Source organism: Gavia stellata, chromosome 30 (genome assembly GCF_030936135.1).
Source record: "Gavia stellata isolate bGavSte3 chromosome 30, bGavSte3.hap2, whole genome shotgun sequence".
NCBI classification, from domain to species: Eukaryota; Metazoa; Chordata; class Aves; order Gaviiformes; family Gaviidae; genus Gavia; species Gavia stellata.
The window spans coordinates 893,359-917,665 of NC_082623.1; the positions used below are offsets into that span (position 1 = coordinate 893,359).

Consider the following 24,307-nt stretch of genomic DNA (forward strand, 5'->3'; position numbering starts at 1 on the left):
GTCTGAAGGGCCTGGTGCAGGCAGCAAGCTCTGCTTAACACAGCAGCATTCACTGGGATGGTGCTGCTCTTGTGCCCTGTCCTGCCTGTCCTTGGGGCCTGGGCAGGGTGCAGGCAGGGACAACACCAACCCCTGGGCTGTTTCCCTGGCACTGAAGAATCTGCACTCCCTTCCTTGGCTGCTGTCGACTCATGTTTCCACCCGCCACCACTCAGCATGCCGTTCGCTGTTCCCTGCCCCTGGAGGGGTGCAGTGCCGCTGGTGACACTATCCCACCCTGGCCAGGATGGGGATGTTTCCCGGACCCTGGAGGTCACCCCACCAAGGTCACCCCACTGGGAGGTCAGGCAACGTGCAGCCACCCACTGCCAAGGGACCTCTGCGGCTGTACGGCCACAGCGTGGCACTGGGGCCAGATGCAGCAGCGTGGGCGCCTTCGTGTGCAGACCTGCGCGTGAATCAGGCAGCGGCTGAGGAGGCGGAGAGCACCAGAGCGGGAATGTTCAAGTCAGGTTTTGTCTGGTTTCGTCCCAGCCACATCCTGCATGTCCAAGAGGTGCTGCCTCCTCCACGTGGAGTTGCCGTTCCCCTGGCAGTGTAGTGCAGCTGCACGTTGGTGCGTCTTCCCCCGTGCTGTGTGTGCTTGGGGACCTGATGTGAGCAGCTCTGACGGGTCCTGGGTGCTGGCGCAGGAGTGGGTGAGCGTGCATCACCCCCGGGTGTTCTCTGGGGCCATCCGGGATGCAGCGAGGAGTGAGCGGGGTGCTGCAAGACTTTGTAGTCGGGAGCTGGTAGAGTGTGCCGGCTCCCACCCCCCAGCCCTGCCTGCCTGGGGCAATGGGGCTTCCCCCCTCCCATGCAGGACAGGACCCAGACTGAGGCCTTGACAAGAGTATCAGCTTGTCCCTGCTTTGTCCTGCTCCACCACATCTCCTGGGCTTGGAGAGTGCCCTGCATGATGTTGTCCTTTCCACCCGCCTTCCTTTTGTCAGATCCTTCATCAGCTGGCCCGTTCCCCAGTCGCTTCCCCACAAAGGGTGATGCTGCCACGAGGGCGCTGAGGTGCTTTGGATGTCCCTAGAGGGGTCCATCAGGCCACTGTGCCCAGTGCCAAGGGCTCAGCAGGGTCCAAGCACTTCCCTGTGGTATGCCTCATGCTGCGAAGCAGCACAGGGCACTGGGTGGGGGTTGAAGGGACCTGCTGTGTGTCGTTGGCCGTGCCTCAGTTTCCCTCGGTCCACCCTGCCAGCTGCGAGCCGGTCAGGGCAGGGGGTACCCGAGTCGTGGCAGGGCAGAGCTGCTCTCGGTGGGGTTTGCAGAGCGCAGAGGAGGAGCACCTCTCCCTGGCTCTAGAAACGCAAGGTGACCTGTGGGGACATGAAACCTCAGCTGAGCTGTGCGCCCCGAGATGGTGCTTGTGGGACATGCAGCTCCCCAGGTGAGGTCCCCAGGGACAAACTGGGACAAGCTGGCTCCATCCTTGGAGCTGCTCAAGTACCCCGCGGTGGCAGAATCCAATGGGGATCCCAAGGCTGGACTCATCCTGCCCGTCTGGCAGAGCATGGGTGCTGCCAGGCCCGATCCTGCCATCCCCACGCACAGGGCCGGGAGAGCAGAGAGGGAGCGAGCAGGGCTGGCTGCTGAGTCAGCGCCTTCTCACTGCGGTGACTGCGAGAGCGCCGATAATCCGTATGTGCTGCAGGCCCTCGGGCGTGCCAGCATCACTCTGGAGCTGATCCCTGAGGCTGTGCACATCCCCTGGGGCTTTCAATGCCCTGGGGAAGTCCTCGCGCAACCCTGAGACCGCTGTGGTTTGGGGGTGTCCTTTTGGGCCTCTTTTTTTGTTGGAGGTGGAAAGGGAGGTAGCATTGCATCCCACCACAGAGGTGGCAGCATCTGGGAGGTAGCATTGCATCCCACCACAGAGGTGGCAGCATCTGCACCCCCATGAGCTGGGTACTGCCCTGACTCTGTTCATGGGCATGAAATGGAGCCACGGCAGCAGCCTTTGGCGTCGGGACCGCAGGGCGCCGCACAGCTTGGGGATTGGCACATGTGTCCAGCTCACAGTACACCCCGGGCACCATCACATGCCACCACGATGGTGATGCTGGCAGATGGGCACTGCAGAGCCTGTGGTCCCCTCCGGCGGGGCTGAGGGCTGCCAGCAGCATCCCCCTGGGAGGGATGCTCTCGACCTGGCACCCGCCACGCTCTGGCTGGCCTGGCTCTGGCTTCCTCGCAGCTACTTGAGCTCGGTGCAGCCCGGAGGCGGGAGCAGATGTTTGGCTCGGCTCCCCAAGAGCGGCAGGGGAGCGGCCGCCCTCCTCTCCTGCTCGGAGCAGGATTGGCGCTGGCGCTCTGCTCCCTTCCCTTGAACTCCCCTCGCTCGGCTTTGGCTGGTCCAGCCTGACCTCTCGCCGCCGTCCCAGCGAGCCCGTGAAGTAATTTCTCGTCGGGGACGTCCCGCGGGGCACGGCCGTGGCCCCGCACGTGGCCCAGCGTGTGTGCAGGGCCTCAGCCCGGCCGGCCGGGGTGGCGGGGGAGAGGCTGGGGAAGTGGTGTTGGATAAATATTTGCTGCGCTGCACCGCGTGCCGGGGCTCGGCAGGGTTCCTCCCTCCAGCTGGGGATGGGGGACGGTCCCAGAAAGAGGCCTCAAAACCCCGCTGGGCACCGCCACCATCGAAGCGTCCTTCCTCTGCACTGCGTTCCAGCCGGCTCCGTATTCTGGGGTTTGGATAGAGGTGCCCAGCGCTGACCCCGACCCCTGGGGCTGCCCGGGCTGGGCTGCTGTGGCAGTGGCCACACAGGGTGTGTTTTGGGAAGGGGATCCTGGGGTTGAGGGACTGGAGTGGTGCAGAGTGCCCAGGGGTCAGCGCACACCCAGGATTTGGGAAGCTGCTGGCCTCCGCGGCTCCTTGGAAGGGCTGGGCATGGACACGGAGCAGAGCCGAGCCCAGGGCTGGACCGTGCATGCCCACGCGCCCCCAGGGGAGCTGCTCCGGGCAATCTGCCCTGCAAACCCAGCTGCCTGCCTGCTTGCTGCCTGCAGAGCTCAAGACCTGGCTTTGCCGCTTGCCATGTACCATCCTGCTGCCTGCGACGGGGCCGGCTGCTGCGGGCAGAGGTATCTGAGGCCACCGGCTCATCCAGACGTGAAAAATGGGAATTTCGCAAGCGGGTTGAGTCACACTGATCCCCCACCCCAGCCCTGCACTGGGACTCTCCGACCGCTGCACGCAGCCGCTGCAGCCCGCCGTGCCGCTGTGGTGGCCCTGAGCAAGGCTTTGTGTGTCACACTTCCCGAACCAGATGGAGATCCCCGCACGGGGACACGCTTCCTCTGGGGTTTCTGCTGCTTGGGAGGGGTCAGAGGGGTGACCTTGCATCGTCCCCCGCCCCGCAGCGGGGCCGGCTGAGCTCAGCAGCCCCGCTGGCATGGCGGCCAGGCATGTGGTTGGGGTCCGCGGCTGATCTCATTGCTGCAGGCAGGCGAGCGCTGGCTGACAACCCCACGGCATCGGCCTCGCTACCTCGAGGAAATTGGACCCTGCTATTACTGCAGTTGGCAGCGCAGAACTGGAGCGGAGGTGCAGCCTGGCCGTGGTCCCCCCTCGCAGGGGCCACGCACACTCTGGGTTCCTGTGGGGGGAGTCCCCCGCACCCCTTGGGGACCTGGGGGGCTGGGGTACCAGGGGCAGTGCTGCCTGGAGGACAGGGGACTAGACCAACTGCGGGGATGTGATGCTGATCCTCTTCTGCTGGGTGAGCTTGGGCGAGTCAGACCCCCTTCCCTGCCTTAGTTTCCCCATCTGCAAGGTCTCTGCAGCCCCATTCCTCTGGTTGCAGCTTCAGTCAAGGGTGCCAGATTCCGCTACCCAAAATGCAAGCGGGTAGCACCCCGGGTCAGGGTATCCCAGCCAGCGGTGGGGGCTGGCGCTATCTGGGGGGGTACCTGGGGATTTGGGGGTAGTGGGGGGTACACCGGGGTTTAAGGGGGTCTCGGGAGAACTTAGAGAAATCTGGGGAGTCCTAAGTGAGTCTGCAGGGTTCTCAAGGAGTATTGGGGAGGGTTGGGGCTGTTACAGGGGCATGAGGAGTGTGCAGGGGGCTGTGGGGATCCTAAAGGAGTCTGGGAGGGGGTTATAGCTGTCATGATGCCCTGAGGCGGATGTGAGGGGGAAGCAGAGCCACCCCTGCCTGTGCCCGCAGGGAGACCCCAGCCCCGCCGCCCCCCGCCTCGATCCTGACTTAGGAAGCTAATGGGTTTTTCTGCCCCATTAAGTAGAGGAGAAGGGGAGGGAGGGAGGGAAGAGCCCTGGCTGTGCCTGCGCTTTCTTCGCTGGTCCTGCCGGAGCAGGACGAGGCTGTGATTGGGGACACTGGTGGCATCTCCACAGAGCCCGCTTGGTGCCAGTGACCCATGGATGTGGGGTGTGGACATGCCCCGGTGCAATCCCATATTTCCTCCCCTGCAGCAACCATGGCAGAACAGGAGGAGAGAGCCAGGGCGGAGCAAGAGGGGCTCACTTTAATCCGGGGTGGACTTGGGGCGGGCGGTGGGGATTCGGCAGCACCAGCCTGGCAGGGACACGAGTCCCGGTTGGTGCCAGCGGGTCCGTCTGGTGCATGGGCGGGTGTCTGTGCCAGTGTGAGACGGGTGAAGCAGGGAGACTTCAAACCCTCCGGCTCCAAAAGCAGCTGCTGGTGAGAAACGGGCTGGGGGTGCTCCTCTGCAAAGGGGTCCGGTGCTGGTGGGGCATTGCACGTGTGCGTGTGTGCCACCACGGCGGGGCTGCTGTGGCCAACGGTGATTCTCCACCATGGTCTCGCACCAGACTCATGGCTCCAGCGGGGTCAAAGCTGCCTTTCCCTGTGGCTGTCATGCCGGACTGTGTCGGGCTGGCTCCCCCCGCCACCCTGGGCGCCCTGAGTCCAGATTTGGGCCCAGCAAAAGCCAGAGCTGCTCCTCCAAGCGCTGCCCGAGCCAGCCATGGTGGGGCCGGGGCAGCCAGCCAGGAGGAGGGGCAGGAGAGGACAGCGTCCGGCATCATGCCAGGCCGGAGGGACCGCGGGGATGTGATGCTGGACGGGCTGTGCTGCCGCACCCATTGGCGCACACCGACGTGGGGCCATCACCCCACAGCAAGGCTGGCTGCCTGCGGGAGGTACTGTGCCGGGGCGGTGTCACCGCCGGCCTCCTGGCCATGAGCTCCAGCCAAGGGCTGAGAGCTGCTGTGGGGATGGTGGGTGCGGGCAGGATCGGTGGGTACGGGGATGGTTGGGCACTGAAGTGCATCCCTGGCCTTCCCTGCTGTGCCGTGCCACAGCACCTCGCCTGCTGGGGCAACCGCTGTGCAGCTGAGCGATGGGGCTGTGCGGTGAGGAGGGAGCCAAGAGGCGTTACCGTTGCTTCGCCGAGGAAGGCTCGAGGAAGGAATTACTTATTTCCCAGCCCGCAGGGATCGGGTCTGTTTTGCCAAGGCTGCAGTTAACCCTCTCTGCCTGCCGCGGCCGGGCTGGCGAAGGTGTCCCCGGTGTCACCGTCCTGGCGAGGACCCTTCCCTGGGGCACAGCTCGTGCTCCCATGCGAGAGAGAGAGAGAAAAAAGGACAGAAATAGGGTTTTTGGTGAATGAAGCGCAGAGTGTTGAGGTGTGGGTGCCCTTGCAGGAGCTGGGGCTGAGGGGAGCAGCCGCCCCGGCACCCCGCAGGGCTGGGCAGGGGCCGAGCCCCTCGTGGGACCCACAGCGGGAGGTGGTGCCTTCAGGGTTGGTGGGGTTTGGGGGGCACTGGGGCCAGGCTGAGGGATGGCCCGGGGGGCACTGGTGCCGCATTGTGGGCTGGACTGGGGGGCACTGGTGCTGCCCGTGGGGACGTGAGCGTGGGCTTGGGGGCTCTGGGGGCAGCTGGGGGGCCGAGGGCTGAGGCTGGGGGCGTGCTGGGCTGAGGCTGGGGGGCACGAGGGACAGGGGTGGGGGGTCATGGGCTGGGGAGCGCTGGAGCTGGATCTGGGGACACGGCCACGGGGCTGGGGGCTTGCGGGGGCGAAGGCCACCGGGACCGGCGGGGCTGGGGGCCGGGACCCCGGGCCCATCCCGGCGGGGGTCGGGGCTCACGGGCAGCGGCGGGGGGAAGCCGGGCCGGGCCGGGGCCGCTGCCGCTTTAAGGCGCGGGCAGCGCGGGGCGGTCCCGCCGCCGCCCCTCCCGCCCGCCCCCGGCGGGGCCGCGCTGCCGCGGGCAGCACCATGCTGCGGGCAGGGAGGCCGCGCCGCGCCCCGCGCCTGGCCAGCAGGTACCGTACGGGTACGGGCCTGGGCTCCGCACCGCTACCGGCACCGAACGGGGCGGGCGCGCGTGCTGCGGGCGGGCGGCCGGAGCCGGGCCCCGGCAGACAAAGCCCCGCGCCCCGGGGCCGCACCGCGGGCGGTGCTTTGTCTCGGCCGCGCCGCGGGGGGGAAGGGGGGGGACCCGGGCAGCGCGGCCCCGCCCGGCACCGCAGCATCGGGGCGGCTCCCCCGGCCCCGGCCCAAGCCTCGCACCTGCAGCGCGGCCGGGCCGAGCCCCCGCGGGGCTCCCGGGGCTCCGGTACCCCCGGCCGGCGGAGCTGACCCCGCCGGGGCGGGGCGGGCTCCGGGGCTGCCGCGCTGCGTGCCCGATCCGGGGGCTCCGCAGCGGGGTGCGGCTGGGCCGGGAGGGGAGCGGAGCATCCCCACGCAGCCCCTCGGATGGGTCAGGTCCATCCCCTGCTCCCTCCGGGGTGCAGCCACCTCCAGGGCTCGGGGTCGGGGTGTGCATCACCGGGGCCGTGTCGGGACCTTCCTGCCCGGTGGTGGGTTCCCGCAGGCCCGGCCGGTGCCGGGGAGCGCGGCAGGACGGTCACGCTGCCGCAGCTCCTGCCTCGCTGCCGCCGCTGTCCTTGAGCATCCCTTCCCTGGGAGCTGTCGGGGGCAGAGGGGTGTAGGGCTTGTGGGTGCCCGGGTGCATCGCTGCCTTCAGGGTGGGTTTGGTGCGGTGTCGGCTGAAGGGAGGTGGGGAATTGCTCTGTGTAAGATGGAGGGGCTGGAGCACAAAGCAGGAATTGAGTTTTGCCCCCAGCACGATGCTGCGGCATGGCTGCCCCTCGTTTGGGGTCTGTGGGGGGCACTCGGGTGGCCTTGGCCAGCAGGGACTGAGGTGCCTGGGCTTGGCAGTGCACCAGGAGTCATCGCTGCCACTGTGCAGCCTGAGTTGAGGCTTTCCTTGCTGCGCTGGGTACAGCATATACATGCTAGTTTTGGGGACCCCTCAGTGCGCCAGCCATGCGCTCCCTAAGAGAGCTGGAGCCACCCTACAGCCGGTGTCTGACTCCGGGCATTTTAGGATGTCACCTGCGACCCCTGTGTTGCCCTTCCTTAGCGTGGGACTGCTAAGGAGGATCTGGGGTCACCTCCTGCCCCGGTTCAGCCCCCGACCTTGTGCCTGTTTCACCGGCGCTCTCCGTATGCCTGGGGCTCGGGCAGTGAGCGCTTCCAGTGCGGGCTGGGAGAGCATTTAGGGTCCATGCAGCCAGGCCACCAAAGCCAAGCTGGAGAGAGCCGGTGTGACGTTTGGTCACAGCCATGTGCTTGCGGGATGCAGTCCCCTGAAGTCCTGCCTCACTGCCAGCGCTGCCTGCTGTGAGGGTGATGCCAGTTTGGGAGAAGAGCTTTGCTTTGTGCTCTGGTTTGGGGATTTCTGTCCCGGTGAGGAGTCACCCCCGGAGCCGGGGCTGGTGGTGGGCGATGGTTGGAGCTGAGCAGCCCAGCAGCACATCCTGGGCATGTGGTCATAATTAAATCCTTTCCTGGGTGGCAGTGCCTGTGGGGCTCTGTTCCAAAAGTTGCTGTGAGGATGAAGGGGACTGTGTCCATCCTGGTACTGTCCTGGCTCTGGCCAGCCCCCGATGTCTGGGAAGAGCAGGGTACACAGGGCTGGTGGAGAGTGCTGGAGCTGCCTGTGTTGCCCCATCCTGGGGTTTGGGGATCCCAGAGGGGTTGGTGGTGGCTGTTGCTTGTGCCCTGGCACCCTGGTTGGCAGAGGTGCCCAGCGGGTGCCCTCTCCAATGCTAGACCCACCCTGTCCTGTCCTGTCCCCAGCTCAGCCAGGGTCACAGTGCCATTTGGGTGATGCTAAGCGGCTTCACCAGCTGCTGGGGCTCCAGTGCTCACTGGGCGGCTCCCGCACCTCTGTGGCCCCAGTGTTGGGGAACAGACGTCTCTGGCAGGGACTGGGGCTGGCCATGGTCGCGCAGCTCTGCTCCTCTCTCCTACGCTGCTGCTTGTCCCCCCCAGCTCCTTGCAGCCCCCTTGGAGGCTGTGGGGCCTCAATGACCTACTCAGCCGCTGACCTGAAAGGGACTGTGCTCATCCTGCTGGAAGACGCTCTGTGCCCGTCTGTGCCGGATCGCCGCGGGCACAGCCCTGTGCTGTGGAGCCGGCCGGGCCTGTGGGGTGCGCAGGCAGCTGCCATCCTGGCGTGGTGCTGACTGACGGCCCTGGAGATGGGCTTGTGCACGGTCCACTGAGCCCCTGGCATGGAGCAGCTGCCCCGGCACAGTGGTGGTGCCCGTACCTGCTGCCTGTGCCTGCCGTGGGTGCTGGAGAGGGGGGAGAAGGGTGCAACGAGGTGGTGGGTGGGGTCTGCCTGAGGAAGGGTGGATGCTGCAGGGCAGCTGGTTTCTTTGCTCCAGCTGGTCCCTGCACTTTCCGGCAATCCTCCTGGCCCTCTCAGGGGGGCTCAGTTCCAACCGTAGTGCTGCCAGCCCTGCTGGCGTGGGTGCTAGCATCCCTGCGCTGCGCAGGTACCCTCCATCCCCAAAAACCCCTGCGGGGGCATTAACAGGGAGACATGGGGTCACTGGGGCTTGTGTGCTGGCGGGGTGCTGAGCCTGTGTCAGGCTGGGCTGCAGCCAGCTGCTGAGTGCCAGCTCCCTGCTGCAGCCGCACAGCGAGTGCTACTGGGAGCTGAGGTTTGCACCCCGTCAGCCCCTGGAGCAGGGAAATCCCATGGGTGGTAAGACCTGCCGGGCAGAGCTGGGGCTGGGCAGGGGGGTCTGATGCTGGCTCTACTGTTGCAGCTGGGATGAGAGCAGCTCCATCAGCAGCGGCCTCAGCGATGCCTCTGACAACCTCAGCTCGGAGGAGTTCAATGCCAGCTCCTCGCTCAACTCCCTGCCCTCCACCCCCACCGCCTCACGCAGGAACTCTGCCATAGCGGTAGGTGCCCGTGGTGCCCAGACCCTTTCTGGCACTGGTTCCAGCTCGGTGCCACAGCCTCTGCAGGAGGGAGGTGATGGAGGGTGGCAGTGTGGGTGCCAGCGTGGGAAACTGATGTATGGCACAGGGTGTCTGGTGCATCCCTCTCCCAGCTGTCTGGTGCTCCCTGGGGATGGGTTTGGGGTGGGTGCCAGGAGCACCCCTGACTTCGCTCTGCTCACAGCTGCGCACAGACTCGGAGAAGCGCTCGCTGGCAGAGAGCGGGCTGAGCTGGTACGGTGAGGGTGAGGACAAGGCGCCCAAGAAGCTGGACTACGACAGCAGCAGCCTCAAGATGGAGCACGGCTCCTCCAAGTGGCGGCGGGAGCCTTCGGAGGGCGGCGAGGAGGGGTCCAAGGGCAGCGAGCTGAAGAAGCCCGTCAGCCTGGGCACACCGGGCTCCCTCAAGAAGGGCAAGACCCCTCCGGTGGCTGTGACCTCCCCGATCACCCACACGGCCCAGAGCACCCTCAAAGTGGCGGGTGAGACCTGATTCGGGCAGGGTCCAGCTCCTCTGATGGGGAGAGGGTTGGGTGGCATCTTCCTGGGTCTTCCCCGAGCACATTGGCCACAAGATGCCCTGTGACTGCCCTCAGACCTGGCAGCTGGATGTGGGCTGGAGGGGGTGACAGGGCTGTGCATCCCTGCAGGCAGGTTGTGGGTCTGGCCCCATGCTAAGCCCTGCTTGCCCAGGGCCGTGTCTGCTCCGTGGTCTCGTGGCTGCATGCTGGCTGGGTGCACCAGGGGCCTGGCCGTGGCGCTGCCCCAACACCTAGGGCAGTGGCACGTCCCTTTGTCTCCGTTACGTCCCCGCATCTCTGACACCGGTGTCCGATCTGGGCTAGTTTGCACCCAAATGTCCCTAAAGCCTCACAGGACACTAACCCATCCTTCCCTGCCCACCAGGCAAGCCCGAGACCAAAGCCACTGACAAGAGCAAGCTGTCTGTGAAGAGCACAGGCTTGCAGCGCTCCTCCTCTGATGCCGGCCGTGACCGCATCACCGATGCCAAGAAGCCACCCTCAGGCCTCACACGCCCCTCAGCATCCAGCTCCTTTGGCTATAAGAAACCGGCTCCCACCACTGGCACAGCCACCGTTATGCAAGCTGGGGGCTCAGCCACACTTGGCAAGATTCAGAAGAGCTCCGGCATCCCCGTCAAGCCAGTCAGCGGGAGGAAAACAAGCCTGGACGTCTCCAATGCAGCCGAGCCTGGCTTCCTGGCCCCAGGGGCTCGTTCCAACATCCAGTACCGCAGCCTGCCCCGGCCAGCCAAGTCCAGCTCCATGAGTGTGACTGGTGGCCGCGGTGCAAACCGGCCGGTCAGCAGCAGCATCGATCCCAGCCTGCTGAGCACCAAGCAGGGCAGCATCTCGGTGTCACGGCTCAAGGAGCCGTCCAAGATTGGCGCTGGCCGTGGCACGCCGGCCCCTGTGAACCAGACGGACCGTGAGAAGGAGAAGGCCAAGGCCAAGGCAGTGGCGCTTGACTCTGAGTGTGGGGCGCTGAAGAGCGTCAGCTCACCTGAGAGCACCCCAAAAGCCCAGGCCAACCTCCCATCGGCAGCCAAGGTGGCTGAGCTGCCCCCCACGCCTCTCAGGTACGATCTTTCCACCTCCAAGGGTGGCAGGTCCCAGCATGGCTGTGCCCAGCATCCAGCTGTGCCCAGCATCCGAGTCTCACCTGCTTCCTGACCTGTTTTCCCCCCTCCAGGGCGGCTGCCAAGACTTACGTGAAGCCTCCCTCGCTGGCCAACTTGGACAAGGTCAACTCCAACAGCCTGGACTTGCCCTCCTCCAGTGAGCTGCACCCCCCACACACTGCCAAGCTCCAGGACCTGCACCCAGCCGGTGGGCACCTCGCGCCCTGCTTCAGCCCCAGTCCTGCCCCCATCCTCAACATCAACTCGGCCAGCTTCTCCCAGGGCCTGGAGCTCATGGGTGGCTTCAGCGTCCCCAAGGAGGGCAGGATGTACCCCAAGCTCTCAGGCCTGCACCGCAGCATGGAGTCCCTGCAGATGCCCATGAGCCTGCCCAGTGCCTTTTCAGGGGGCAGCACCACCACCCCCACCCCTGCTGCTGCGCCCCCCGCCAGCACAGAAGAGGAGGAAGAGGCAGGGGAGCTGGGCTGGAGCGGGAGCCCCCGGCTAGCACATCTGGACAGGTATGGCTGGAGGGAGGGCATGGGGCTGCCGGCACACCTCTGTGGGCTCCGATCCCTCCCTGCTGCCCTGCCATGACCTTTGCCTGCTTCCGAGGCTCTTCCTGCCACATTTCTGGGGAAAAGCTCCCTGTCCCTATGGCTCAACCACCACGTACCTTCCCTTGACTGTGCAGGGATGTGACTGATCTTTCCTTCCCTTCCAGTGCCAACCGTGACAGGAACACACTGCCTAAGAAAGGGTTGAGGTAAAAGAGCCCGAATCACTTGGACAGTGCTGGGGAGGGAGAGTGGGCATGTGGAGCTTTCTGCTGGGGGCTGGTGGTGCCCTCCATGCTGGGGAGGCTGGGCCACAGTGCAGCAGGCAGGAGCCAAGATGGTGCTGGTCCACCTCACCATGCCGGTCTCTGCTCCGCTCCCCAGGTACCAGCTCCACTCCCAGGAGGACGCCAAGGAGCGGCGCCATTCGCATGCCGTCAGCAGCGGGCTCCCTGAGTCAGATGATCAGCAGGAGCTGCCCTCACCCCCTGCCCTCCCCATGGCGCTGGTCGGGAAGGGTCCGCTCACCAGCATCGGTCAGTGCCCTCCACCGCCCCCCTTCTGCTTGCGGCAAGCCCTGTCCCTCCTGCCCCCCATCACCCTGCGCTCCCCATGTCGCTTGCTGATGCTGCCCTGGCTGCTGCTTTTCTCCTCAACACCCCCAGCAGCCCTAGAACCCAGCACCTGGTGCTTTTGGCCCACTGAGGTGCTGGATTGTGCCCAGGGGCCAGGAATGTCCATCCCCTCCACTTCAGTGCATCTCATCCACCCTCAGGGCTCTGCCCACAGCTCTCTGCTCCTCTGGGGGTGCCCAGCAGGGCAAGGGGCTGAGCTCTGCCCTGTGCTTGCCAGGACCTACGTGTTCCTGGAGGGTTTGGGGGGGTCCAGGCAGACGGGTTGGGGCTGCTGGTCGGGGGCAGTGGGTGATGAGGTGCTCATCTCCTGCATCTGCAGGTGATGGGGCTCTGTCATGGTGGTGCCCACTTTGCCCCGGGGTGGTGGATTTGTTTCTCAGCCCAGTGGTTACCTTAGTGCTGGTGTCCAGGTGTTCCCAGTGTAAACCTGCATTTTAGATTTCCCCCAGTGCCCCCTGCTTTGGGACCATGATCCCTGCTTCCTCTCTGCATCCCAGCTCTTGTGGATCGCTCCCAGCCCTGCTTCCCCATCCTGATCCCGTGTCCCCAGCGTGACTCTGACCCTGCCTCTCCCCTGCCTTCTTGCAGTGAGCCCCACTGCCGCTGCAGCCCCACGGATCACCCGCTCCAACAGCATCCCCACCCATGACTCTACCTTCGAGCTGTACAGCACGTCCCAGATGGGCAGCACCCTTTCCCTGGCCGACAAGCCCAAGGGCATGATCCGCTCGGGCTCATTCCGGGACCCTGTGGATGACGGTGAGAATGTGCTGCGCTCCTGCCCAGGCAGAGGGGGCTCCTGGGGTGGGTGGGGGGTGTGGCAGGGCTCCCCACACACTTGTCCTTTCTTCCTGGTGCTGCTGCAGCACCGTCAGATGGTTTGGTGCCTCCTGTCCTCAGCATCAGAGCAGGGGACAGCAGCCCCAAGAGGCCTGGTGGACCCCTCTGCACTGTCATCTGCTCTGGGCCACAGCCCACTCTGATCCCCATGGGTGCCCAGTGACCCTGGGTTGCCCACAGGGTGTTGTGGCACTGGGGAGGTGGGGACCCAAGCAGGCAAGGAGGGTGGCAGAGCCCCTGGGCTTAGCCAGAGGTGCAGGTGGAAGGTGCTCCCCATGCCCTGCTGCACGCCACATGCCTGGGGAGGTCACCAGCCACGTGCCAAGAAATGGGCAGTGCTGTGCAGCCACTATCTCACCCTCTGCCTCCCCCGGTGTCCCGCAGAGCCCCCCCTGCCAGGAGATCTGTCCCCTACACCTTGCTATGCCCTGCACCTGCAGCCCCTGGGGATGCCACTGGCCGGGGGCACCCTGACATGCCGGGTTTTATTCTGTTGCAGTTCATGGATCAGTGCTGTCCCTGGCCTCAAGCGCATCCTCCACCTACTCCTCCGTAAGAGCCGCCTCCGTGCTGCGCTGCTTTGTGCATGGCTGGGGGGGGCCCGGGTGGGAACAGGGGGGCTCTGTGCATGCCTCTGCCTCGCGCCGAGCCTGTCCGTGCCTCGCTGCCCTCCTGACTGCCTGCCTCTGTCTGTCTGTGTCTCTCTCTGCTCTTGTGCCGCCAGGCTGAGGAGAAGATGCAGTCTGAGGTGAGCCTTCACCCTCTGCTCGTCGCCCACCCCTGCCACCATGGCGAGGGTGAGCACCTGGCCCCTCTCACTCTCTCCACTCTCTCCCCACAGCAAATCCGCAAGCTGCGCCGTGAGCTGGAGTCCTCGCAGGAGAAGGTGGCCACCCTGACGTCCCAGCTATCTGCTAACGTGAGTCCCTGCGGGAGCTGCTGCCCGCTGCATGACATGCTGCTCTGTGTCCCTGCAGCGCACGGGGCTGGTACTGGCCTGCACCCATGAGAGACTTGATTTCCCCTCTCCAGCCTCTTGCATCCCACACCTGGCAGCAGGTGCTCACTCAGCCATGGGTGCTTGCCCGGGTGTGGATTCTCACCCATTTCTCCATCTCTCCCAGGCCAACCTGGTGGCAGCTTTTGAGCAGAGCCTGGTGAGCATGACGTCCCGCCTGCGGCACTTGGCCGAGACTGCTGAGGAGAAGGTGGGGGCTGTTGGGGTGCTGAGTGGGCATTGGGAGACACTGGCGGTGCAGGAGGGTGCTCATGGGGCTGGGGGATACTGGACTCAGGTGAAGCTTCTGTGGCACTGCCCGCCCCAAGGGTATTCTTGGGGTGGCCCCTGTGCCATCGGTAGGCACCCTACAGCTCCCAGCTGTGCTCCCCCAGGACACGGAGCTGCTGGACCTGCGAGAGACCATCGACTTCCTGAAGAAGAAGAATTCGGAGGCTCAAGCTGTGATCCAGGGCGCCCTGAATGGCACTGACGTCACCCCCAAAGGTAAGGCATGGCTCAGCAGCCCCCCACTGTGGGGATTTGGAGCCCTTCCTGAGCCCCTTGCCCAAGCCCAGCTGGGTTGCTCCTGTCTGGGGCTGGCACTGGGCTCCAGGGCACCCCTCACTCCAGTGAGATGTTCAGACATCAGGGCAGGGTCCCCTGGGCAGCAGCTCTTTCCCACCTGGGACCCCTGAGCATCTGAAGCTAGGATTGGACAGCCAGAGCTGTCACCGTAGGTCTCGGCACTGGTGCCTGGGGGCGACGGGATGGTTGTCCTCCCTGGGACACCTCCTTACTGGGCCCTTTGCTGCAGCCCAGTTTGGCTGCTGATCGTGGCTTTGTTCCTGTGAGTACTGTTTCTAGCCCTGAAACCCCAATGTGAGTGCAAGGCACTGGCAGGGAGGTGGCCTGGGACAGGAGCAGAACCATGTGTGCTCTGGGCATCTCCCTGTGGTTTGGGTTCACTGTCCCGAATGGGAGTGCCCACATGGTGTCTGAGCCCCACGTCATCTTACGAGGTGACTCGGAGAGCTCTGAAGGTGTTTGGGTGGGAGAAAGGAGGGGGCTCAGGGAGGAAAGTATGGGTGGCTCTGGCATTGGGGCACACGCAGTTTGCTGACACCTCCTTTCCTGGTCTCTCCTGCTTCTCTTGCTGACCCCAGAGCTGCGCATCAAGCGGCAGAACTCTTCTGACAGCATCTCCAGCCTCAACAGCATCACCAGCCATTCCAGCATCGGCAGCAGCAAGGATGCCGACGCCAAGAAGAAGAAGAAGAAGAGCTGGGTGGGTTGGACAGGATGCTGGCAGGAAGAGTGGGGCTGGGGGAGCCGCTGCCAGCGTCTGGCTGGGGTCAGCCCCACGAGCCAGATGCTCTCGGTCTACCTTGGCATCATGGTGTTGGTCTCCTCTGTCCCCTGGGGACAGCACTGGTGAGGAATGTGTAGCCACCATGGATTTGTGTCTTGACATGTCAGCTGGGACTTCTCCAGCCCCTCTGGGAGTTTTGCAGCCCTGGTCCTGCATGCCTGCTCCCTCGTTTTTTCCCATGTCTCCCTTCTGCCCATGCAGGCTCTGGCAGTGTGGGGGGCCAGACACCTTGGCCAGGCAGCCCCTTCCCTGTGCCAGGTGGCTCGGAGCTGGATGCGTGATTAAGTCTTGCTTTGTTTTGTTTCTCTTCCCCCTATGCTGACCTCAACCCTTTTTTTCCAGGTGTACGAGGTAAGTCCTATGCTGTCCCCTCCACCCCATGCTGTGCCCGGCCAGGGCCCTTGCTCCATTTTGTGGGACGGTGCTCATAACACTACACATCCCATCCATCCCGCTAGCATTAACCCCCAGCATGGGCCATCCTGGGGCCCCCAGATGGGCTGCGTGCACCTTGGCTGCTTCCTTTGCGTATTTTGGTCTTAACATCACCCACACAGAGGGGCTGAACTGCCCCGGGTGGCCCTGAGGCAGCAGGAGGGGCTCAGATGGGGACCTGTCCCATGGATGGGGACAGTCCCCTTCTTGCCTGGGGAAGGCAAGCACTCTCCTGACTCCCTGTAGCCAGATCTTTCGGGATAGGGACCTCACTGCAGCCCTGCCTGTGACACTGGGGTGTGGTGCTGCCCATCTCTGCATTGCCAGGGCTGGCCTGATGTGACCCCAAGTGGCTTTGTCCCTGTTGGGACCCACGTGGGTCCGAGTGCTCCCTTGGTCTCCTGCCATCAGCAGAGCCTGACACCTACCTGTTTTGTTTTTTTTTAACACTGAAATGCAATGCTTTTGCTTTTGGGGGCACCACAGCCTGGCCTGCCTGGTGCCTGTAGGAGTTGGGCTGGATCCTGCCTGTTCTCCATCCCCTCTTCCTCCCACCTCCCCTCGGAGCAGGCCCTGGCCCTTCAGGGGACATGGTGTGAGCCCGGGGTGCCCATCCTGCTGCTCTCCCGCAGGCTGGTGGCGCATAAGCGGGACCCAGGCCCGGTTTGGCCCCTGCGCAGTGTCCATCTGCCCTCCCCTGGCCTCAGCACGCTGCTCACCTGCTCGCTGCTCTGTGTGTGCTGTGTGCATGCTGCATGCCTGGCCAGGACCCCCGGACACCTTGCAGGGGGCTGGCTTGCCCTCTGCGCTTCCAGGAGGACCCCACAGGGCGGGGGGTTTGTGGGGCTGAAATTGTCCTCTTGCACCAGGACCCCGGCTCTGCGGTGGCTGGGAGGGGATGTCCCCCAAAATGCCACTTGCTGGGATGACTGCAGTGGGGTGAATGTGAGGATGGAGTCAGCCTTTCCTGATGGACCAGCGTGCTGGTGCGGTGCCTGAACAACCCAGTGTGGGTGCTGGGAGGGAGCAGGACTGGGGGGAGCCTGACCAGAACATGAGTCCCATTCTGTGGGGCATTTTGGTGCTGTCCAGGCTGGAGCTGGAGTGTTGCACAAAGTGTGCACCCCCACCCGCCAGCTGTGCCAGCAGAGCGGGGTCAGGCTGGTGCCTTCCCCAGGGCAGTAGCAGGGCATGGTCCTGCCTCAGTGATGGATGTGATGTTACTGGTCCCATCTCAGATTCTCTGTGGGTCCTGGGCAGATGGAGGCCTGGGGGCAGGACTGGGCCAGGTCTCTACTTGCAAGGCTGCACTGTTGGGCTGTCCCTAACGAGCATTTCTGTCTCCCGTAGCTACGCAGCTCCTTCAACAAGGCCTTCAGCATCAAGAAGGGACCCAAATCAGCCTCCTCCTACTCAGACATTGAGGAGATCGCCACGCCGGACTCGTCGGCCCCCTCCTCCCCCAAGCTGCAGCATGGCTCCACAGAGACTGCCTCGCCCTCCATCAAATCCTCCACATCCTCCTCTGTGGGCATTGACACGGCTGAGTACGTGGGGCCAGGGCGGGCGGCATGGCATGGGGAGGGCTGGTCGTGGGGGCTGCAGGCTCCTGCCCTGGACACGTGCAAGACTCGGTCTCTCCCTTGGCCTAGGCTCTTCCCGGCCCACGGCGAGGGTGAGCCGGAGAAGAAGGAGGTGTCGGAGCTGCGGTCAGAGCTGTGGGAGAAGGAGATGAAGCTTACGGACATCCGCCTGGAGGCTCTCAACTCGGCCCACCAGCTGGAGCAGCTGCGGGAGACCATGCACAACATGCAGGTGAGGACCAGTGCCAGGAGCCCAGCTGGCTCTGAGCACCAGGGTGGCCACAGTCCCTGTGCTCTGGAGCTGTGCTGCAGCCCCGGGATGCTGCCGGCGTCCAGCTTCTCACCCTGTGCCGTAACTGGTTCTCCTCCAGCTGGAGGTGGATCTCCTGAAGGCTGAGAACGACCGTCTCAAAGTGGCTCCAGGACCCTCGGCAGTGCCAGGCTCTGTTCCCGGCCACGTCACGAGCACATCAGCCTCCTCTTCACCGCGGCGCTCCCTGGGTCTCACCCTTGGCCATGCCTTCAGCCCCAGCCTGGGGGATGCAGGTGGGGGTGATGGAGCTGCTGGCAAACAGGGGAGGGTTGGGACAGAGACATGTGTGTGGTGGGAACGTGCTGCTGCTTGCCTGGAGGCAGCTGTGCGTGGGAATCTGGTTGTGCCACCGGTGCCACGATCAGCCACAGCAGGATTTGGCTCAGGCTGGGCATGGTCAGGCTTGGTGGATTGGCTCTCCCTGCCAGCACAGCCTCACTGCTCTGTCCCTAGACGTGTCACCCATGGACGCCGTCAGTGCGGGCACCCAGAAGGACGAGCTGACATTGCGGATTGTGGTGCGCATGCCACCCCAGCACATCATCAAGGGGGTAAGTGTGGGCTGTACAGGGAGCCTGACCTGTCCCAGTGCTATGGCCCTGGATGAGGGGCAGAGGATGCTTGTCCAGGGCTGGATACAGTGCTCCAACCTGCATACCTCTGCCTTGGCTCCTAGGACCTCAAGCAGCAGGAGTTCTTCCTGGGCTGGACCAAAGTGAGCGGGAAGGTGGACTGGAAGATGCTGGATGAGGCTGTCTGCCAGGTCTTCAAGGTAGGAGCAAGAGGACCCTGCTTTGGAGAGCCATCCTTTTACACTGCTCCACCATGCCTGATGCTCCTTGGCCCAGGTCCTTACTGGGATCTCCTGGAGCTGCTGAGCACCACTTGCTCCCTGCCAGCCCTCAGGGGCACTGACAGCCCTGTCCTTACCCATGTAGGATTACATCACCAAGATGGATCCTGCTTCCACACTGGGGCTCAGCACCGAGTCCGTCTACGGCTACAGCATAAGCCACATCAAGCGGGTCCTGGACACGGAGCCACCAGAGCTGCCGCTGTGCCGCCGGGGCCTGACCAGCATCGTTGTGACGCTCAAAGGTCAGTGTGGCGGAGAGGCTTCATTGCTGTCCCATCTTCCCTCTGTCTCATGGTGTCATGGGGCATGAGTGGGACCTTCAGCCCTCCCCTGCCTGCAGGTTTGAAGGAGAAGTGCGTGGACAGCCTAGTGTTCGAGACGCTCATCCCCAAGCCCATGATGCAGCATTACATCAGCCTCCTGCTGAAGCACCGGCGGCTCATCCTCTCGGGACCCAGCGGCACCGGCAAGACCTACCTGACCAACCGCCTGGCTGAGTACCTGGTGGAGCGCTCGGGCCGGGACGTCACCGAGGGCATCGTTAGCACCTTCAACATGCACCAGCAGTCCTGCAAGGTGAGGGTGCGCAGCAGCCAGAAGTGTCCCTGCTGGCACTGGTGCTGCAGTCCCCGTTGGCAGCTGTGCCATGGCCCCACATGTAACATCCAGCCCGTTTGTTGCAGGACCTGCAGCTGTACCTCTCCAACCTGGCCAACCAGATCGACCGGGAGACAGGCACGGCGGACGTGCCACTAGTGATCCTCCTGGACGACCTCAGTGAGGCGGGCTCCATCAGCGAGCTCGTCAATGGCGCGCTCACCTGCAAGTACCACAAATGGTGAGACCCTCCCTGTACCCTCCTCCAGCGCAGTCTCCTGGGCACGCGCATGCTCCCTGCTGCTCTTGGCAAGATCCCTGGGCTCATGGAGATGAGGCTGCATGGCCATGCATGTCCACTGTGCTCAGATCAGCTCTGCTATGGGTGGAGGGATGCAGGTTGTCTTTTTTCATGGATCCTGTCTCTGTCACTTGCTCAGCCCCTACATCATTGGGACCACCAACCAGCCCGTGAAGATGACCCCAAACCATGGTCTCCATCTCAGCTTCAGGTATGGACCATATATCCCTGGGGACCACACCCGTGGGGTTGAGGGGGGGATGCAGAGGCCATCACTCCTGACTCTGGGCAGTCCTGGGAATGCATCCTGTGACTGGGGAGCCTGATGAAGACTGAGCCCTAGGCCTGTCTGTGCCATCCCAAAGGATCTGATGCCCCAACCTTGGGCACATACAGTGTGGGGGTCCCCCAAGGGTGCTGGGGAGCAGGGCAGCTTGTGTGGAGACCCATCCCTGATCACCTGAGTGTTTCCCCCAGGATGCTAACTTTCTCGAACAACGTGGAGCCGGCCAACGGCTTTCTGGTGCGCTACTTGCGGCGGAAGCTGCTGGAGTCGGACACGGATGTCAATGCCAACAAGGAGGAGCTGCTGCGTGTGCTGGACTGGGTGCCCAAGCTCTGGTACCACTTGCACACCTTCCTGGAGAAACACAGCACCTCTGACTTCCTCATCGGTACGGCCTTGCTGCATGCCTCCCTCCTCTACCTCGCACTACTGGGAACCCCCAGGGACTGGGGCAAAACCCTCCCCAAGGAGCTTGGGGAGCCGATGTGCTGCCCCGTGTCCCCCAGTCCCACACAATCAAAAGCCGGTGGGCGATGCACGCAACTATTGCTCTTCTCTGGGTGGCATTTGTTCCCGTGCCCTATGGGAGCTGTCACAGTAGTGTCAGCCAAGGCTGCCTGTCTTATTGGCACCCTTTCTTGGGCATGGAGGAGCCGTTTTTTCCCAGGTAGGTCTCCCTTTGCCTCTCCATGTTTTTGGAGGGTAGATTGAACATAGCAACCCCATTCCTTGCCCGGGAGCTTGCTTTCTGCCCGTGTGTGTCAGGCAGATGCTGCTCTGGTACTGCTCCCAGGAGGTGGTTGAGCCCAGGGCACCCTGCACAGCCAGGCTTGCCCACCTTGGCGCTGTGCTGCCACGGGGCCAGTGACTGGAGTAGGGGGACCCAGCTCCCATTTTTGCTCTCTACCTTCCCCCTACAGGTCCCTGCTTCTTCCTATCCTGCCCCATTGGAATTGAGGATTTCCGGACCTGGTTCATCGACCTGTGGAACAACTCCATCATCCCTTACCTGCAGGAGGGGGCAAAAGATGGGCTCAAGGTACCCAGAGCTGCCTGGCACGTGGGGACACAAACCAGTGGTGCTTGGGGACATGCTGACGCAGCAGTCTAACGGGCGGGGAGAGGGGAGGCACTGAGATTTTGGGCACAGCTGGCATCTCTGCCCTGCCCTGTGGCTGCAGCAGGACATAGCACTATCTTGGGGAGCTCAGGGTGCCATGATGTCGGCTGAAGAGGTGGCTGTTGCTTGCTCCCTGCCTGCAGGTCCACGGGCAGAAGGCAGCCTGGGAGGACCCTGTGGAGTGGGTGCGGGACACCCTGCCCTGGCCATCAGCGCAGCAGGACCAGTCCAAGCTGTACCACCTGCCCCCACCCACCATCGGGCCCCACAGCACCGTTTCCCCTCCCGAGGAGCGCACTGTCAAAGACACAACGCCCAGCTCCCTGGACTCGGACCCTCTGGTATGGCCCTGCTGCGCCGGGCACTAGGAGGTGGGCCGGGTGGTGCTGGTGGAGGGGGTGGAGAGCAAGGTGGAGTTCTGATTTCCCAGTTATTTTTCAATGTTAAAAAGTCTGATTTGGGGATGCAGAAACATTTTGCACTCCTGGGAAGAGCGGTGGGTGTGGGATGGTGGCACTGGCAGGCAGGCTGCACACCAAGGCATATTGTGACGTGCCGGTGAGTGGGCACGGCGTGGTGCTCCATGAGGCATCAAGTCCACACGCAGACACACACAGACTGGGGCTGGCACACGCATGTCCCCGTGCATCACCTGGAGAGGCTGCTGGCAGACAGCAGGCTGCCACAGATGATGCCAGCTGATGTGCCGGGGCCTGTCTCCCTGCACTGCTTTGGCATGTTCAGCCTTGAGCATCCCAGCTGTGCCCAAGGCCAGATCCTGGTGACAGGGAGGGATTTTGCAGCATCTCTGGGCTTTGCTTTACCCTTTGAGGAGCTTCTTGGGGTGGCTGGTTTGTATGGGAGGTCAAGGAGGGCCTGGTGGCCGTGGCTTCCCCAGGGCATCCACAGACCTCTTGTCCCCCTCGGGCTTGGTGCCATGCTCCTCTCCCCGCAGATGGCCATGCTGCTGAAGCTCCAGGAAGCCGCCAACTACATCGAGTCTCCAGACCGCGAGACCATGGTGGATCCTGACCTGCAGTCGACTCTGTGAGGCCTGGACATGCCGGCCCAGGCAAAGGGGAGCCGCTATCAGCCACCGCTCCTGCCGGGCTGCTCTCCTTTTCCTTTGGTATCCTGGAGCGCAGGGCTGCTGAGCGAGCGGAGAGGACCGGGGCTCCAGCGTGTCCCGGCGGAGTGTGGGGAAGCTCGGCTCATCCGTGGGAGAGCGCGAGGTGCTGTCTCCCCTCCTGACTCTGGGGGTAGGAGAATCCTGGTTTCTCTTCTTGTTTTTTTTTTTTCCTGTCTCTATTGCAAACTCTTGGGCTTTGGGGCCAGGGCGACCGATGTGGCTGAGCCCTCGCTCCCGGGAGCTGCAGGAAGGCCCCTGCGTGGGGCAGGGACCCCGCGGGAGCCACCTGGGCTGAAGCTGGGGGGTGCAGGAGGAGTGTGTGGCCGCTGGATGAGAGCATGGGCGTGAGGGTCTCCAGCTCCCTCTCCACCTAGCCAGGCATAGCCAAGGGCAGGCGATGAGGGAGCTGCTGCTGCGGGAAGCGCTCGCCTCGCACTGGCCAAGGAGGAGTGCGGCTCTTGATGCAGTCTTTGTACATTCCCCGTTTCACCTGCATGGCAGCCGCTGCAACCAGGACAGCCCAATAAACCCTGCTTTGGTTATTTTATTTTGTTTCCCCCCTCCCATTTTCCTTTGGCCGAGTCCAGACTTCAGTTTGGTCCCTTTTTTGTTCTGGTTCTTCGCTCTCCTGGCCTGGAGCCTGTGGCCCGGTGCCCACCGCTTCCCTGTAAGCAGCTCCCTTTCCCTTTGGTTTCTTTTGCAGCTGTTGGTTCCACCACTCAAACCACCTCTGTCACGAAACTGGTGCTCACTGGACGATCTCGTCCCTAAACCCACCTCCCGGGGCCTCAGAGCTTGGCTAAGATGGGACTTGGCAGCCAGTGGCAGTGGGATGCTCCTGGAGCAGCCCCTTGCCTGGTGGCTCCCCCCTCCCCAAAAGCACAAGGCAGAGTCTGGCCCTGCGGCCGGGGTCTCCCACCAGGTCGGGATGCTACGGGGCATCCCCTCCCCAAGGTACCTAGCACGGGCCGAGGCCCAGGCAGGGGGAGGGTGCTGCTGCCCCACCCCTGGGCAGCCCGACATCTGCCCATCCACTCAGTGCTGGGGTGCACAACCTGCCCCACATCCCCTTGGTGCTGCCAGGCCTGGGCGTGTGGGTTGGTGAGTCGTGCCTTGGGGTAGTCCCCATGCCACTGGCTCCCTAAGGCCCTATGCCTTACTGCACCCCATGGCCTGGTGGGGTCTCGCTGTGCCCCGTGTCGGTGCTCTGGGACCACCTACGGCTGCCATGTGTCCTCTTGGCCTTACCGTGCAATGTCACGGGCGAGGCTTTTGGCACGGAGGGGATCAGCCCCGGTGCTGCTGCGGTGCCTTAATCCCTGGCCGTGTGGGAAGGTGGCACATGGGGCTTGGGCTGGCACTGTCACAGCCTGCTCCGCCTGCAGTGGCCACCGGCGTGCTGGCACTGGCCTGAGCATGTCCAAGCTGGGGCTGCTGCCTTCACCCCTCGCTTGCCTGTCCCCAAGCATGGCTGCAGGGTGCTCTGCTGGGCCAGCACCTCCCGCCCTGAGCCCAGCTGGGCTCTGGGGCCCCCCTGCTCCCCTCCGCTGCCAACCAGCTCAGCTCCCCCACTCAGGTTGGGCCCCGGAGACCCTTTTGGGGGCACAGGACTCCTGAGCCCCACCAGACTGGGGACCGGGCAGCCTCAGCCCCTCTGTGCCACGGCTGGTGTGGCCTTCAGGGACACCTCACAATATTCTGAAACAGGCATCTCTTCCATGGCCTGGCCTTGCCACCGGTGCCACTCGGAGGCAGCTGCCACCTCTGCCGTTGGTGCTCTCTCAGCTGGTGCGTCTTGCCTTGCCGCCCGCGGCCGGCTGGCGCATCCCGGCCACGGCGCATGCGACCCATGGTGCTCACTTCTCCGTCTGTCCGACAGCTTCCCCACCGTCTCCCCGCTGCCACCTGGGGCCGGCCAGCCCAGCCCCTTCGCACAGGGGTGTCCCTCCCCACGCTGGCTTGGACGCTAGGGCTTTCCGTTGCCTTCTCTTGTGTTGCCGCCGTCGGCTAAGGACTTGCTGTAAATAGATCTGTAGTCGAACGCCCTGCGTGAGTTGGTGGGGCCTGGTCCTGCGCCTCTTTCCTTTTTTCTTTTTCTTTTTTTTTTTTTTTCTGGTACTCTGTGATAAATGTGCTGTGCTGACTTCTTTTCTGATTGTATGAGACACCGGCTCAGCAGCCGCTCGAGGCCGGCGGTGGGGACCTGGCTCTCCCCTCCAGCCCCTCTCGCCCTCCTCAGGGCTCCGGTGCCCAGGGCAGGAAAGGGCACGATGCACCTTTGGGGGTTGCCCCGTGCCTGGGCAATGCTGTGCCCGGGTGCTCTGAGGAGTCCTGTGGGTAGAGAGGGTTCACACACCTCTCTCACTTT

At 64.0% G+C, this 24,307-nt stretch overlaps 1 protein-coding gene across 1 annotated transcript in view; it reads left to right on the forward strand.

Moving 5' to 3' along the window:
* NAV1 (neuron navigator 1) overlaps positions 1-22,283 on the forward strand; it is a 56,701-nt gene extending 34,418 nt beyond the window's left edge. Inside the window, exons 4-27 of the mRNA XM_059831299.1 lie at positions 9,099-9,237; positions 9,461-9,758; positions 10,183-10,876; positions 10,990-11,439; positions 11,643-11,684; positions 11,860-12,011; positions 12,699-12,869; positions 13,450-13,502; positions 13,792-13,869; positions 14,075-14,158; positions 14,343-14,454; positions 15,114-15,235; positions 17,105-17,569; positions 17,709-17,883; positions 18,104-18,201; positions 18,327-18,422; positions 18,589-18,748; positions 18,847-19,082; positions 19,190-19,344; positions 19,544-19,615; positions 19,882-20,078; positions 20,611-20,729; positions 20,954-21,151; positions 21,766-22,283. Coding sequence (XP_059687282.1) covers positions 9,099-9,237; positions 9,461-9,758; positions 10,183-10,876; positions 10,990-11,439; positions 11,643-11,684; positions 11,860-12,011; positions 12,699-12,869; positions 13,450-13,502; positions 13,792-13,869; positions 14,075-14,158; positions 14,343-14,454; positions 15,114-15,235; positions 17,105-17,569; positions 17,709-17,883; positions 18,104-18,201; positions 18,327-18,422; positions 18,589-18,748; positions 18,847-19,082; positions 19,190-19,344; positions 19,544-19,615; positions 19,882-20,078; positions 20,611-20,729; positions 20,954-21,151; positions 21,766-21,861 — 4,462 coding nt within the window. The 3' untranslated portion in view covers positions 21,862-22,283. The remainder of the gene's footprint in view (positions 1-9,098; positions 9,238-9,460; positions 9,759-10,182; positions 10,877-10,989; positions 11,440-11,642; positions 11,685-11,859; positions 12,012-12,698; positions 12,870-13,449; positions 13,503-13,791; positions 13,870-14,074; positions 14,159-14,342; positions 14,455-15,113; positions 15,236-17,104; positions 17,570-17,708; positions 17,884-18,103; positions 18,202-18,326; positions 18,423-18,588; positions 18,749-18,846; positions 19,083-19,189; positions 19,345-19,543; positions 19,616-19,881; positions 20,079-20,610; positions 20,730-20,953; positions 21,152-21,765) is intronic.
* The last annotated feature ends 2,024 nt before the right edge of the window (positions 22,284-24,307 follow it).